The sequence below is a fragment of the Ornithorhynchus anatinus genome, chromosome 21 (assembly GCF_004115215.2).
Source record: "Ornithorhynchus anatinus isolate Pmale09 chromosome 21, mOrnAna1.pri.v4, whole genome shotgun sequence".
In the NCBI taxonomy this organism is placed as follows: Eukaryota; Metazoa; Chordata; class Mammalia; order Monotremata; family Ornithorhynchidae; genus Ornithorhynchus; species Ornithorhynchus anatinus.
The window spans coordinates 24,027,355-24,041,336 of record NC_041748.1 but is presented as its reverse complement, the minus strand read 5'-3'; the positions used below and the strand labels follow the sequence as shown (position 1 = coordinate 24,041,336).

The window sequence follows — 13,982 nt, the reverse complement described above, 5'->3', positions numbered from 1 at the left end:
CTCCCCCCTTTAGAGTCTGAGCCCCTTGTTGGGCGGGGATTGCAGTTCTCTGTTGCCGAATTGTCCATTCCAAGCACTTAGTACAGTGCTCTGCACATAGTCAGCACTTAATACTCATAATGTGGGCTATTTGTTAAGCGCTGACTATGTGCCAAGCACTGTTCCAAGCACTGGGGGTAGATCTGAGGTCACCAGATCGGTTCACAGGCTTCATCCCCATTTCCCACATGAGGTCAGTGAGGCCCAGAGAAGTGAAGTGACTTGCCCGGGGTCACACAACGGACAAGTGGTGAAACGGGGATTAGAACCCACGGCCTCTGACTCCCAAGCCCGGGCTCTTTGAATGCATGAATGAATGAATGAATGCAGGAATGAATGAATGAATGCCTCCCGTCCCGGAGACTGTGAGCCCGTTGTGGGCAGGGATCCTCTCTCTTCAGTGCTGTGTCTTCTACTTATGGGAAGCAGCGTGGCTCGGTGGAAAGAGCGCGGGCTTGGGTTCTCATCCTCTGCCACTTGCCTGCTGTGTGACCCTGGGCGAGTCACTTTACTTCTCCGTGCCTCAGTTCCCTCATCTGTAAAATGGGGATTAAGACTGTGAGCCTCACGTGGGAGCAGGGTGGCTCCGTGGAAAGAGGCCGGGCTAGGGAGTCAGAGGTCATGGGTTCGACTCCCGGCTCTGCCCCTCGTCAGCTGGGTGACTGTGGGCGAGTCACTTCACTGGGCCTCAGTGACCTCATCTGGAAAATGAGGATGAAGACTGTGAGCCCCATGGGGGACAACCCGATTCCCCCGCGTCTCCCCCAGCACTTAGAACGGTGCTCTGCACACAGTAAGCGCTTAGCAAATACCAACATTATTATTATCACAACCTGATGACCCTGAATCTCCCCCAGCACTTAGAACGGTGCTCTGCACACAGTAAGCGCTTAACAAATACCAACATTATTATTACTTTCCAACCGCTCAGCACAGCGCTCTGCACACGGTAAGGGCTCACTAGAGAAGCGGCGTGGCTCAGTGGAAAAGGCACGGGCTTTGGAGTCAGAGGTCATGGGTTCAAATCCCGGCTCGGCCACTTGTCAGCTGTGTGACTTTGGGCGAGTCACTTAACTTCTCTGTGCCTCAGTTCCCTCATCTGTAAAATGGGGATGAAGACTGTGGGCCCCACGGGGGACAACCCGATTCCCCTGTGTCGACCCCGGCGCTCAGAACAGTGCTCGGCACATAGTAAGCGCTTAGCAAATCCCAACATTATTATTATCACAACCTGATGACCCTGTATCTCCCCCCAGCGCTTAGAACGGTGCTCGGCACACAGTAAGCGCTTAGCAAATCCCAACATTATTACTACTTTCCAAGCGCTCCGCACACGGTAAGGGCTCGCTAAAGGCGCCTGAATGGGCGGGGGCCCGCGCGGCCGGTCGTCGCGCGCCCCCGGGCGGTTGGCGGGCCTCCCGGCTCCGCGTGCCGGCGCGCGCCCCCCGCCCCCCCCCCCCGCCGGCCGCCCCGCGCCTGTGATTGGCGGGCGCTCCCGCCCGGCCGGCTCCCCCGGCCCCCCGATTGGTCGGACCCGCCGCCGTCCGGCCAATGAGGGCGCCGCGCCGCGCCCGGGCCGGCACGCGCTCGCCCTCTCCCCCTCGGCGCGCGGCGGGCGCCCCCTGCAGGCGGAGGGGGAAGGCGCGCCGGCGCGCGCGGCCGAGAGCCCGGCCGGGGGCGCGCTGGGGGGCGGGCGCGCGCTGGGGGCGGGCGCGCGCGCCGCTTGGCCGAGGGCCCCGTGCGAAGGCGGTTAAGAGCGGCGGCGGCGGCGGCGGCGGCGGCGGCGGCGGCGGCTTGACAACAAAGAAGGCAGCGGCGGCGGTGGGCGACGATGCCGCCGCCGCTGCCGCCGCCGGGGGGTGCGGGCGGGGAGCGGCGGGCCGGGGTCCGGGCGGCGGGGCCCCCCGCCCAGCCCCCAGCGCCGGGGACCCCCGACGCCTGAGGCCGGGACCCCCGTCCTGCCCCGGACTCCCGCTGCTCCTCCTCCTCCTCGTCCTCGTCGTCGTCTTGGCCCCGTCGTGGGCGGCCTGGGGGAGGTCGGCCGGCCGGCCGGCGTCCCGACCCCGGAGCCCCGGGCACGGAGCGGTGAGTAGCCGGGCGACCAACAGGTGTCCGCGGCGGGAGCGGGGTGGGGGGGACGGGGCGGCTTCTCCTCCCGGAGACCCCCCCCCCCCCCCCCACACACACACGGCCACCGGCCCCGGCGTGGTCCAGCCGGCCACCCTCCCCCCCCGACCACGGCAGGTGATGCCCGCGGCGCTGCGGGAGAGCGCGGGGCCCGCCGCCCCCGCAGCCGCCACCATCCCCTCCCCCGACCGGGCAGGGCAGGACCGGACAGGACCGGACCAGGCCGGACGGGGCAGGACCGGACCAGATCGGACAGGGCAAGACCAGACAGGACCGGACGGGACAGGGCAGGACCGGACATGGCAGAACCGGCCAGGACCGGACCGGCCAGGACAGGACCGGACCAGATCGGACAGGGCAAGACCAGACAGACCGGATGGGACAGGGCAGGACCGGACACTGCAGAACCGGACAGGACCGGGCAGGACAGGACCGACCCGACCCCCTCCCGGGCCCAGCGTCCGGAGCATCCGCTGGGGGGGGGGTCCCGGTTGGGCCGGGCCATTGTCCGGGCTGCCGTCGTCGGTGGGGCCGCACGTGGGCCCTAGCCCGCGGTGACGTCACCCGGCCGCCCCGGGGCCACCTGCCCCGGCCCATCGGCCCCCCGGGACCGGACCGGACTCCAGAAGGGCCGGGGCAGGGAGGGGGGCGCCCTCAAAACCACCCCTTCACCCCCCCCTCCGTTGGGCCCGTCATCCCGGCCCCCGGGGAGAAACCGCCGGACGAGCCCCACCGGCCGCCGACCCCCCGGGGCCCGGGCCCGGCCCCACCCACACCCGGCGCCTCACCCGGGCCCTCCCGACTCCCAGAATAAACGCCGTGGGGTTAAAACCCTACTAGACGATTACACGTCTCTGGCAGTCCCCAAGTAAAGGAGAGGTCCCGCCTCGACGGACGCCTCGGGGAAGTTGCGAAGGCAGATGAAATGCGTGATGGGGGCCCCCGCCGGAAAGATACCGTAGGCAGCGCTGGTTGAGGAGGGGCTCGGGACCCCCGACCGCTCCTTCTAAGTCCTCGAACGAGGAAGGGGGCCGGGAGCTATCTACGGAGCTCCCGTAAACCTCGAGAAACCCAGCCGGATTTGCCTTGGGTGACGGAGACCGGTTTCACCTCCCCTTCGGCTACCGAAGGAGCTCGGCTTCTGGATTTTAACCATTCCCGGGTGGAACCCGACTTGCCGCCTCTTTCCTCGACGATACCAGACGTGAAGGTTGCCCGCGAGAACGCAATTATCTCATTCTTAAGGGGGATTTTTCTTCTCCTGCCCCGGAGGACCACCTCCCCCCCATCCGGGGAATAAAGCGGAAGATCTCTCCCATCTCTCCCGAGGGGAACCCCGCGCCCGTTCCGTGGGTCGCCGCGACCTCTCTGAGTTTCGTCTCCATCCTGCCGTGAGCCTTCCCGGGTAGAGCCGGTGTGGGAAGGCCGCCGGCGGGTCCCGGCCCCGGGCCCGTAAGCGGGAGGGCAAGGTCCGCCGGGGCCGGGCCGGCGGCCGCGAAGGCCTCCGACTGGAGGGCCTCGGCCGCGTCGCTCCTCCGAGCGGGCCGGCCCAGCGCGAACCGAGGCCGAGGAAGGCGGCCGCCCCTTACCGAGCCGGGGACCGGCCTCATCTCCGGGGCCGGGCGGCCCACCCGCCCCGGAAGCGAGTGCCGTGGTCCAGTTCTCGGTCTCCGCGGGCAGGAGGTCGGCCCCCCCCCGCCCCGGCTGGCTGAAAGACCACCGCTTGCCTCCGGGACGTCGCGCCCGAAAAAAGGCCTCGGGATGAGGCTAGCTCCTACCGCTTTCCAGATCTTTCCCCTTCGGTGACGAACGGGTACTTCTGTGCTCTGTACCGTAAACGTTATTCGGTGTTCCTTCCTGTGGAATTCCTGTCAAAAACGGCAAAGCCGTTGTTCACTTGTTCTTCAAAACTATGACCCTCTCCGGGAACCTCAAAGCATTTCATGGCCTGGGATCTCCCGGGTTAGCCAGACAAACTGATCAGCTCTAGGAAGCCTCTCGAGGGCGGCGACCGCGAGTCTTGTTTCCGCAGCTGAGCGCCTTGTTTCCGTGGTACTCTTCTCCAGCCCTCACTACCATGCTTGGCCCTCAGGTGCACAATAAAGACCACCCACCAAGTCTAAATTGGGCCCTGTTGTTGAAGTGACTCTGCACTGTTCATAAACGGATACAGACGACACTGGGCCGCCCCCCGGCCCCCCTCCCCGCCCCCCCCCTCAATACCGCCCTCAGCTCTCCCGTAGGGGACCCTGGACTTGTGTGCCCCTCCCTACCCACCCCTTCCCCCCACCACAGGATGCTGGGAACGAGGGTGGGAAATCCAACTTCCTCTGTAGGAAACAGGATTTTCCCTGCCTGGAGGGTAGAATTCCACCTTTGTCCTGTCCTGGGGTGAGTGAAGCCGGGATGGCCTCGGCTCTGGGGGAAGAGCCAGGAAGCCGGGGGAATCTTAGACCAAAACAGATCACCAGAGAACAACCCCCCACCCCCGATTTTTCATTCTTCCTGGGCCTTGGAGAAACAGTTAATTAACTTTTAACTTTTCTTAAACCCCGAAAGACTGGGCTGGACCACACAGCCGCCCCTCCCCCCAACCACCACCACTTCCCCGGCGGCCCGCGGGCCGCCGGGGCAGGCATCGATCCGATCCGATCCGTCTTCCTGAGGGGTCCCTCGGGCCCCATCTCTCCTCGCCTCTCCTCGGAGCCGGCCCCTCCTCCACCGGCTTCGAGACTCTCCCTTCCCTTCTCTCCCCTCTCTGCTCCCTCCACTCACTGACTTCCCACTTGCTCTGGGAGTTCCTCCCCCGCCAACCTGGTCGCGGTTCCTCGCTCTCGACTCCCTCTCTCGACTCGGCTCAGTCCGACGACGCTCCGCACGCAGCGAGTGCTTAATAGGTACCATTACTCATCCTCTCTGATGCCGTTCCTTGGGCCTGGAATTCCTTCCCTCCTTCCCTCCCTCCCTCCCCACATTTGGTCAACCGCGGCCCACCTTCCAAACCCAAGTCCTCCAATGAGTTTTTCCCCAATCAATCACCCAGAGCTCCAATTCAGATAAACCCACTGGCTACTTCTAGCACCCGTGAACTTCTGTTGATGTCTCCCCGACCCTCCGGGAGAAATCCAAGTGCGTTCGCCTATCACCTGTTTTGACCACCGGGACATCGGCACGTTGTCCTCTCCCTTTAGGGTGCAGGCTCCTTGCGATCAGGGACAAGTTCAACACTCTCAGAGCCGACGTCCTGGGCACTTGGGAGAGGTGCCCTGGAGGTGGAAGGCACCGTCCCTGGCAGAATGTGAACTCCTTGAGGGCGGAGGAGAAAGACAGGCACAAGAATAACCGCACTTAGGAAGACGACTAGAGAAATGACTGGTTCTGAGGAGAAAACGCCAAAGTGAGGAAGGGAGAACACAAAGCTGCAGGCGACCCCTTCCCTTGAGTGATTTATCCAATACCACTGGACGGGCAGAAACCGCTTCAGCCTTCTCTCTCTTTTTTTATGGTAATTAAGTGCTCAGTACGTGCCGAGCACTGTACTAAGCACTGGGGTGGAGCCAAGCTAATCAGGTTGGACGCAGTCCCTATCCCGCAGGGGGCTCCCATTCTTAATCTCCACTTTACTGTGGAGGTAACTGAGGCACAGAGAAGTGAAACGACTTGTGCAAGGTCACACAGCAGACAAGCGGCAGAGCCAGGAGGAGAACGTGGGTCCTCTGACTCCCAGGCCTACGCTCTTTCTACTAGGCCACACTGCCTGTCCATCCCCAAGCTCCACGTCCCCGCAGCCGCCGTCAGGAAGGGAGAGGCTCGGGAAAGCGCCCCCCGGGGTGGGGTGCCCGGAAGCCAGCGTGCCCGATCAGGTGACGAGAGAGCCTGGGGGGCCGCCGTCCCTGAGCCTGGTTCCGGGGCTGAGCTCACCTAGGTCACGGACCCCGCCCCGGCTCCCCAGTCCCCCAGCCCCCCGCCCCGTGGGCAGCCCGGCCTCGGGGCCTGCCGGGGCTCGAGGCTCGGGAGAGGGGACCCACGCCCTCCTCCGCCCCCCAGGCTCCAGTGAGGACGGCCAACAGGAGGGTGGGCTTTGTGACGGACCTCACAGAACACCCCCGCCCCGGCCCCCCGGGCAGCCGCCAGCAGATCCGAAGCCAGGAAACGAGAGCAAGGTGAGACCGCGGGAACCACCGTGGCATCTCTCCTCCCCCTGAGACCGGCGGGGATTTGGCCAGAGTCCCCCGAAGGTCCCAGACGAGGGCGGAGCCGCCGTGGACCGAGGCTCTCCGACAGCCCGACTCGGCCCCGTCTCGTCTCGACGGGGAGAAACGCTTCCTTCGGATGGCCGGATGGCGGGAAACCTTTTCCCGGGAGAAATCCGGTGACCCGGAGTCCTTGCCCAGTGTGGACGCCCAAGAAGAGAGAGGTGCCTCGCCGCCTCGCACCTCGCCCCCCGTGCCCCGGAGCTGGGATCCGCTCCGTTGTTTTCAGCTTGCCGGAGCCCATCGAGAAATTGCACTTTGCAAAGGCTCCCTCGGGACCTCTAAAAGAAGGGCCCATAGGATTTTGGCGATCCCGCGCCCACGAAGCCACCGCCTAGCCGCTCCTCCGACCGTCGGCAAGGAGCAGCGCGGCCACCGCCAAGGATGCCCTTCCCAGGTCCGACGGCCCCGACTGCGCTCGGGACTGTCGCCACGGCACCGGCTTCCTCCTCGCCTCCCTCCCCTTCTCCTCCCGGGACTCGTTTACTCGGGCTCGGCAGGGAGAGCGCCAGACCGAAGGGCGCTTTACCCATCTGTGCCCGGCGCTCTAGCCTCGAGGAAGGCCCCCATGGCTCCGCCACGAGAGTGGTTCCCCGCCCACAGGGAGCTTACGCTCCGAGCGGGGGGGAGCCCGGCATAAGAGGAAGCACGTTTCCCTCACTGCCGGGCTCAGCGATGGAATTGGGCGAGCCCGGTCTCCCCCTCGCAGCCTGGGGGCCGAGGGGCGACGTTGCGGAAAACAGCCCCTCTCAGAGCCCTTCCTCACAACCAATTGGATCCCGCAGTCGCTCAGGGCGGAGCTCGGGCTCCCACCCTATGTAACTTTCCATACGTTTCTGGGAAACGCGTTTGTCTGTGTTGGCTGCCCGAGGCGGCCCGGCTGTGCCTCGCCCCTCTCCCCCTCGGACGGTCACTTTGTCACTAAGGCCAGGAGGACGGTGTGGGTCGAGTCCCAGCCCTGCATCTTCCCACCCGAGCCCTGTCGGCATCCAGGATTTCCCATGGCTGTAGACACCGCCGCCTTCCTCCCAGGCTCACTAGCCCGGAACCTCGGCATTATCCCGTTTCATCCTTCGCGTTGGACCCACCGATCGGTTCTACCTTCACAACCTCTAGGGTCTGCCCCTTCCACCCTGCTGGGCCGATCCAAGCGCTCATCTCTTCCCGCCTTGATGACTGTATCGGCCTCCTTGCTGACCTCCCTGCCTCCTGTCTCTCCCCACTCCGCTGCCCGGATCCTTTGTCTACAAAAACCTTTGAGTCCACCCCTCCCCGCTCCTCAAGAACCTCCACCCCGACATCAAACCGTCGGCTTTACGGCGCTCAATCAGCTCTTCCCCCTTCAACCTCGCTGTTCTCCTACCACCCAACCTGCGCCCGTCGCTCTAATGCCACCCTACTCATCGGGCCTGGATCTCACCTGCCTTGCCGTCGACCCCTTGCCCGAGTTTGCCCTTGGACCCGGAACTAATAATGTTGGTATTTGTTAAGCGCTTACTATGTGCCAAGCACTGTTCTAAGCGCTGGGGTAGACACAGGGGAATCAGGTCGTCCCACGTGGGGCTCACAGTCTTTAATCCCCATTTTACAGATGAGGTAACTGAAGCACCGAGAAGTGAAGTGACTTGCCCAAAGTCACACAGCTGACAAGTGGTAGAGCCGGGGTTCGAACCCATGACCTCTGACTCCAAAGCCCGTGCTCTTTCCAGTGAGCCACGTCGGATCTGACAGGCCGCCGCTCTCCCACCTTCAAAGTCCGCCTTCTCTAAGAGGCCTTCCTTGACTAAGCCTTCATTTCCCCTATTTGTCATCCTTGGCTAAGCCTTCATTTCCCCTCTATGCCCTCCCTTCGGTGTCACCTCTGCACCTGGATCCGTAGACCCGGGGCTTAGAGCGGTGCTTGGCACGTAGGAAGCGCTTAACAAATACCCTGATGTATTTTCATTTACACCTTAGGCACCGGAGACTCAGGCAGCCCCCGGCCCCCCCGGTTCCCCTCTGTAACGTATCGACGTGTCTGTCTCCCCACCTAGAATGTAAGCTCCTCCGGAGCGGGGATCGTGTTGAACGACTCCACCGTGTCGTGCTCCCCCAGGCACCCTAATTCAGCGTCTGACACACAGTGAGAGCTCAAGAAATAACACGAATCGATCGCGGTCCGACCCGTCCGGCCTCAGTGCCCGCATCTGCAAAAAGGGAGAGGACATCCCCGCGCCAACTGGGGACCAAGCCCTCATCTCTCGTCCCCACCCTCTCCTCTGCTTCACCGACGCACTTACCCACGCGCCCCTGAAGCGCTTGGAGACTCACCGAAACCTTAGGCTCTCCCGTTTGCCCATCTCTGACTCCCCAAGTGGACCGTAAGCTCTCGGCGGGCAGGGATCCCATCCACCGACCCTCCCGCCCAGCGCTCCGCACGCGGTAAGCGTCGGGTCGCCGTCGTCGACGGACCGGCCGCGAGGGTCCCGCGCCCGTCCGGAGGGTCCCGGGCGGTGACCCCCGCTCGGTGGCTGTCGTCGACAGGTCGGGGTCCCTCCTCCGGCGGCGCCCGCGCGGACGGGGCCCCGCGCCCTGCGGAGCGACGGCGGCTCTGGCCTGCGTCGGCCAGTGTTTCTCCTTCTGCCGCCGCGTCTGGCCGGGCCGCGGCCTGCCCGGCCCCGGGCCGGGGGCGCCGCCCCCCGCCGCGATGGTCAAGATGACCAAGTCGAAGACCTTCCAGGCGTACCTGCCCGCCTGCCATCGCACCTACAGCTGCGTCCACTGCAGGGCCCACCTGGCCAACCACGACGAGCTCATCTCCAAGGCGAGTGGCCCCGGGGCCTCGGTGGGCTCGGGTCTCTCCCCGGGGTGGCGGGGGATCGGGCCCCCCTCCCCAGCGGCGGCGGCCGGCCCGGGGCCGTCTCCCCCGGGAGCCGCTCGAGCCGCGGGCCCCCGGCCCAAGGGACCGGGTCCGGAGGCTAGGGGACAGCTCGGCTTGGCTTGGGCGGGGTCCGGTGGCCCGGGGACAGCTCGGCTTAGGGTCCGCGTTGCCCCGCCGGGGCCTTTCTCCTGTTTCGCTCGTCTCCCTCGTCTCCCTCCGTCATCCCGGTGGGAGGAGAGAGGGAGGAAAGGAGGGAGGGAGGCCGGCGCCCGCTTCCGCGCACATTTTCCTAAGGCCCCGAGAGGTCTGACCGGCTGCGGGTCACACGGCTGGGGGAGGAGTGGGGGGCGGCAGAGCCGGGTCCAGATCCCGACGGCTCCCCGCTCCCCCGGGGCTTCTCCCGGAGGGGTTCCGCCGCCCTTCCCCCCGCCACACCTTCTGTCCCCACCCGCCTCGTCAAGAAACAAACTCCCCAACTTGCAAGTCCCCGAGTGCACGGTGGGGATCTGCGTTGGGACCCGTCCAGGCCATCCCCCGGGCTTCCCGGCCGCGGCAGGCCTCCGGTCCGCGGGACCCGGGGGCCGACCCCTCGCTCCCCCGCGCCGGCCCGCCCCGGCACCACGCCGGGCCTCGGGCGGGGCCGGCCAGCGGGGCGCTCACCCGGAGTTTGAAGGCTCTGAAGGCGGACTCCGATTCTTCTTCTTGGCAGTCGTTCCAAGGGAGCCAGGGCCGAGCCTACCTCTTCAATTCCGTGTGAGTACCTACCGCCCCGGCGCCCCTCCCTCCCGGCCCCGGCCCCCGGGGCCGCCTCGCCGGTGGGAGGGAAATATCGGCGGGATCCCTTCCCGGGACCGGGCCGCGACGGAGAGCCGAGGGCCCGCCCACGTCGCCGCTCTCCGCCGCCACGGGCCCGCTGAGGAGACGAGCCCGCTGCCCTGGCCTCGGCAGCGGCCGTCCCCGGCCGGCTGGCCCACGTCCCCGTTGGCCTCGGCACGGCCCCGCCGGCCCTCCCCCGCGGCCCGCCGGGCCAGCATCGCCCGCCTCGGGGAAAGGCCGGAAGCGACGGGCCGGAGGAGGGCCGGGGCCCCCTCTGGCCAGATCTGCCCCGGCCGGCCCCGCGCCCCCGGCCCCCGAGGGCCCTCTCCGTCACGGGAGGTCCGCGGCCCGGGCAAACCCTCCCGCAGGAGCCGGGACCAAAGCCGGGGGTCCCGGCGGCCCCCACGGCGCTCACACCTGGACCTCTCCAAACCCGGGACCCGCCGACCCTCTCGGGGCCGTGTCGTTTCTCGGATTCGGGGCCGGGCCGCGACCTCATCGCTAAGGAAACCGTCCCCACCCTCCCGTCGCCGGCAGGGGCCCGGCGGGAAAAGGCTCGCCCTGGCCCCCGGCGGCCCCCCCCCCCCGTGCTCCACCCTCCCCCACGACTCTGGGCCGCAGGGTTCCAGGTAGAAGGGAGACAGCGTCCCCTAAAAGAGAGAGCCCCCAGGCAGAGCCGGAGCATACGTCCGTAACACCTTTTACCAAAACCAGCCAGACCCCCGTCCTCCAGAGGTCCCGGTTTGTGGCCACGGGGCCCCGTGAGCCGCGGGAGGGGAGTTAACGGGGGCGGCGGTGCGGGGGTCCGGGCCGGGAAGGCGGGACCCGTGAGAGACGGAAGGGGCCCCGGATTCGGGGGACGAACCGGCCGCCCTCCGGATGGGTGCGGCCACCGGACGGGGGGCGGGGGCGGCGGGACGGGGTCCCGCGGCCCACGGACACCGGGAAAGCCTCCAGCCTCTTGCGCGGCCCCCGCCCGCCCGCCCGCCCGCGTCACCCCTCGTAGGCCCAGACCAGGAGGCGCCCCCAGGCCCGGCGGGTGTCCCGAGGAGGGGTGTGGGGCCCCGGGGGGTGACGGAAGCCCCGTGGCGTCGCGGCCCTCCCCACCCCCAGGGTGAACGTGGGCTGCGGCCCCGCCGAAGAGCGAGTCCTGCTGACCGGCCTGCACGCCGTCGCCGACATCTACTGTGAGAACTGCAAGACCACGCTCGGCTGGAAATACGTGAGTGACTCCGCCGCCCGCCCGCCCCTGGGAGGCAAAGGGCCTGGGGGGCGGGGAATCTCCTCCCGGCTCTGCCAGTCGCTCGGCCGACCGCTTGCCGCGTGACGTGGGGCCAGTCATTTCGCTTCTCTGCGCCTCCGTGACCTCACCTGTCAAATGGGGATTCGAATACCCCTTCTCCCTCCTACTCAGAGCGAGCCCCAGGCAGGACGGGGATTGTGTCCGACCTAATTAACTTGCACCTACCCGGGCGCCTAGCGTAGCGTTGGACACGCAGCGAGCACTTGACGGATACCGTAAAAACTCATCCAACCCGGAAGGCCCCAGGAGAGGGAAAAGGAGGAGAAGGCCACGCCGCTGGGGGCCCCGGGGCTTAAGCCCGCCTCGCCACAGGGAGAGCCGGCCCCCGGCCGCAGGCCTGGACCAAGCGGGGGGCTCCAGGGGCCCCGGCTCCGTGGCCAACCGGGCCCCCTCCGCCCCCCTGCAGGAGCACGCGTTCGAGAGTAGCCAGAAGTACAAGGAAGGGAAGTTCATCATCGAGGTCGCCCACATGATCAAGGACAACGGGTGGGAGTGAGGCCGCCCCGACCGCCCGTCCGCGGCCCCCGGCGCCGCGGGCCCCCTGCCCGGCCGCTGCCTCCGCTCCTCTCGCCCGAGAACTCCAGAAACCACGACCCGGTGGACCACGGCAGCTCGACCCTCGGGCGAGGCCGTGCCCGCTCTTCCTCTGCGGACCCCAGACTCAGAGGGGCCGGCGGCGGCGGGGGGGGGGGGGCGGTTCGGCCGACCGCGGCTTGCCACCGTCCGCCGGGTCCGGGTCGGCCGCTCGGCCCACGGGGCGGCGTCCGAGGCGCCTCCCCGAGCCGGGGACCCGGCGTCCACCCCGCAGGGCGGGCGGCGAGCCCGGGGCCGGAGCCGGCCCGTGAGGGACCCCCGGCCGCGGCTCGCCCGTGCCGGACGAAGCGGATCGGGGGGCCGGCGAGGGGAAGGGGCCCGCTGCCGGAAGCTTTTTCAAGTTTTTAAAGAGGGCGTTTGGTTTGCTGGATAAATCATCCCCCGGGACGCTTTTCTAAGATTTCTATCCACCTCCCGCCCCCACCCGCGGCTCCGGCAGCCGGGAGGAGCCGCGCACCCGTCGGCCGGGGCCGCCCCCACGCCGCCCCGCCGCCCTCCCGGCACGGGGGAGCGGGTCCCGGTCCGGCCGCCACGGCTCCTCCCGGGGGGCCGGGGGCGGCGGGGATCGCGGCCCGGCGCCGGCTCCGCCTCGGTCGTCCCCTTCTCCCCCCTCCATCCCGGGGCAGCCGTGACCCCTGGCCACGAGCCACCCCAGCAGGCGGGATCCGGACACGAGGGTGGGTGCACGGGGCTCCTCCCCGCGCCCGAGGAAATCGGCCCAAAGGCGACGGCGCTCGGCGCAGCCCGTCGGCACCCCCGCCCGCCGCGGCCTGCGGACCGCGAGGGGCGGGGGGGCCCCGCAGGGCGGCCGGCTAGGTCCGGGGCGAGGGGAGCCGCCTCTCCCGTGACCCTCTTGGGTACCCCCGGGGCTCCCCGGGCGGTCCGCCTCCGTTTTCCCCCTTCCTACTCAAGCACTTTGGTTTCCCGTTCCCGTATCCCGCGGGGCGGCTCACGGTCTGGTCTCTGTTTCCGGCCCCGCCCCACCCCCCCGCCCCACCGCCCCCCCCAGATACCTTCGATGCCTTTTGGGTTGACGTTTCGTTCCGTAAAACGGGAGCCTCCCGCGCCCGCCAGCCGGCTCGTCGGGCCTCCCCGTGGACTCGCCGGAAGTCTGCCTCCGGAAGCCGAGCGGGGGGCCCGGGGCCCGGGGCCCCTCCGTGGGCCCCGACGCCATCCGAGCCGGAGCCGGGCGCGGGTCGCCCGGGGAATCCCGAGGGCCGCGACCAGGCGGGCTTCCGCGGAGGGCTTGCGCCCCGGGGGCCGCCGGAGCCTCCTCCCCACGGCCGGCCGCCCCGCCGCCTGCCGTTTGACGTTCTTGTGTCCGCGTGCGCCGTCCAATAAAGCTTTCAGCGCTCGGGGAGCGGCCTCCCGTCGTCCCGGGATCACGCCGAGGTCGCTCCGCCCGCCGCCCCGACCCGACGGAGCCCGGGCCCCGAGGCGGCCCGAGGACCAGGAGCCCCGAGCGGGCCCCGGGTCTACGCGCCGCCCCCTCGCACGGCCAGCGGGGACCGGGGAATCCAGGCGTCCCCCTCGCACGGCCGGCTCGGAGTCATCCCGCTCGCCCAGAGTTAATGTGCGGTCGGGGGTGGAGGGTGGGAGGAAACCTGAGGGGAATATCCTCCCCGCCTCCCCTCCCCTCCCCAGTGCCCGCTGTCTGCAGGCAGGGGTGGAATGAAGGGGTGGCCTCCGGCCTCCACCCATGACGGCGGGGGCCAACGGCCCGCCGGCCGCGGACAGCGTCCGTACGGGTTGTGCGTGTCCCGGAGAGTGGGGGGGGGGGAAGCGTGGCCGCGCGGGCCTCGGGGTCCGGCTCCGGGACCGCCACGCACCCCGGGGCGCTGACCGGCGGCTGACGGGCGAAACCCCGAGGGCGGCGGCATCTCGGCGCTCGCCGGGGAAACGGGGCCGGGACCCCCGCTAGGTCACAAGAAGCCGGGAGTCCTGCCCCACCAACCACAGAGTCTTTATTGACAGAAGGTGCTGGCGCTTC

The 13,982-nt window shown here is 68.2% G+C and overlaps 1 protein-coding gene across 1 annotated transcript; it reads left to right on the top strand.

Annotated features, from left to right (window-relative positions):
- Positions 1 to 1,995: 1,995 nt before the first annotated feature.
- YPEL1 (yippee like 1) lies at positions 1,996 to 12,380 on the top strand. The gene is made up of 5 exons (XM_029049518.2): positions 1,996 to 2,124; positions 8,943 to 9,222; positions 9,989 to 10,032; positions 11,209 to 11,317; positions 11,805 to 12,380. Exons 2-5 carry the CDS (start codon positions 9,106 to 9,108, stop codon positions 11,892 to 11,894), a joined length of 360 nt encoding a protein of 119 aa, XP_028905351.1. The 5' UTR covers positions 1,996 to 2,124; positions 8,943 to 9,105; the 3' UTR covers positions 11,895 to 12,380.
- Positions 12,381 to 13,982: the final 1,602 nt, after the last annotated feature.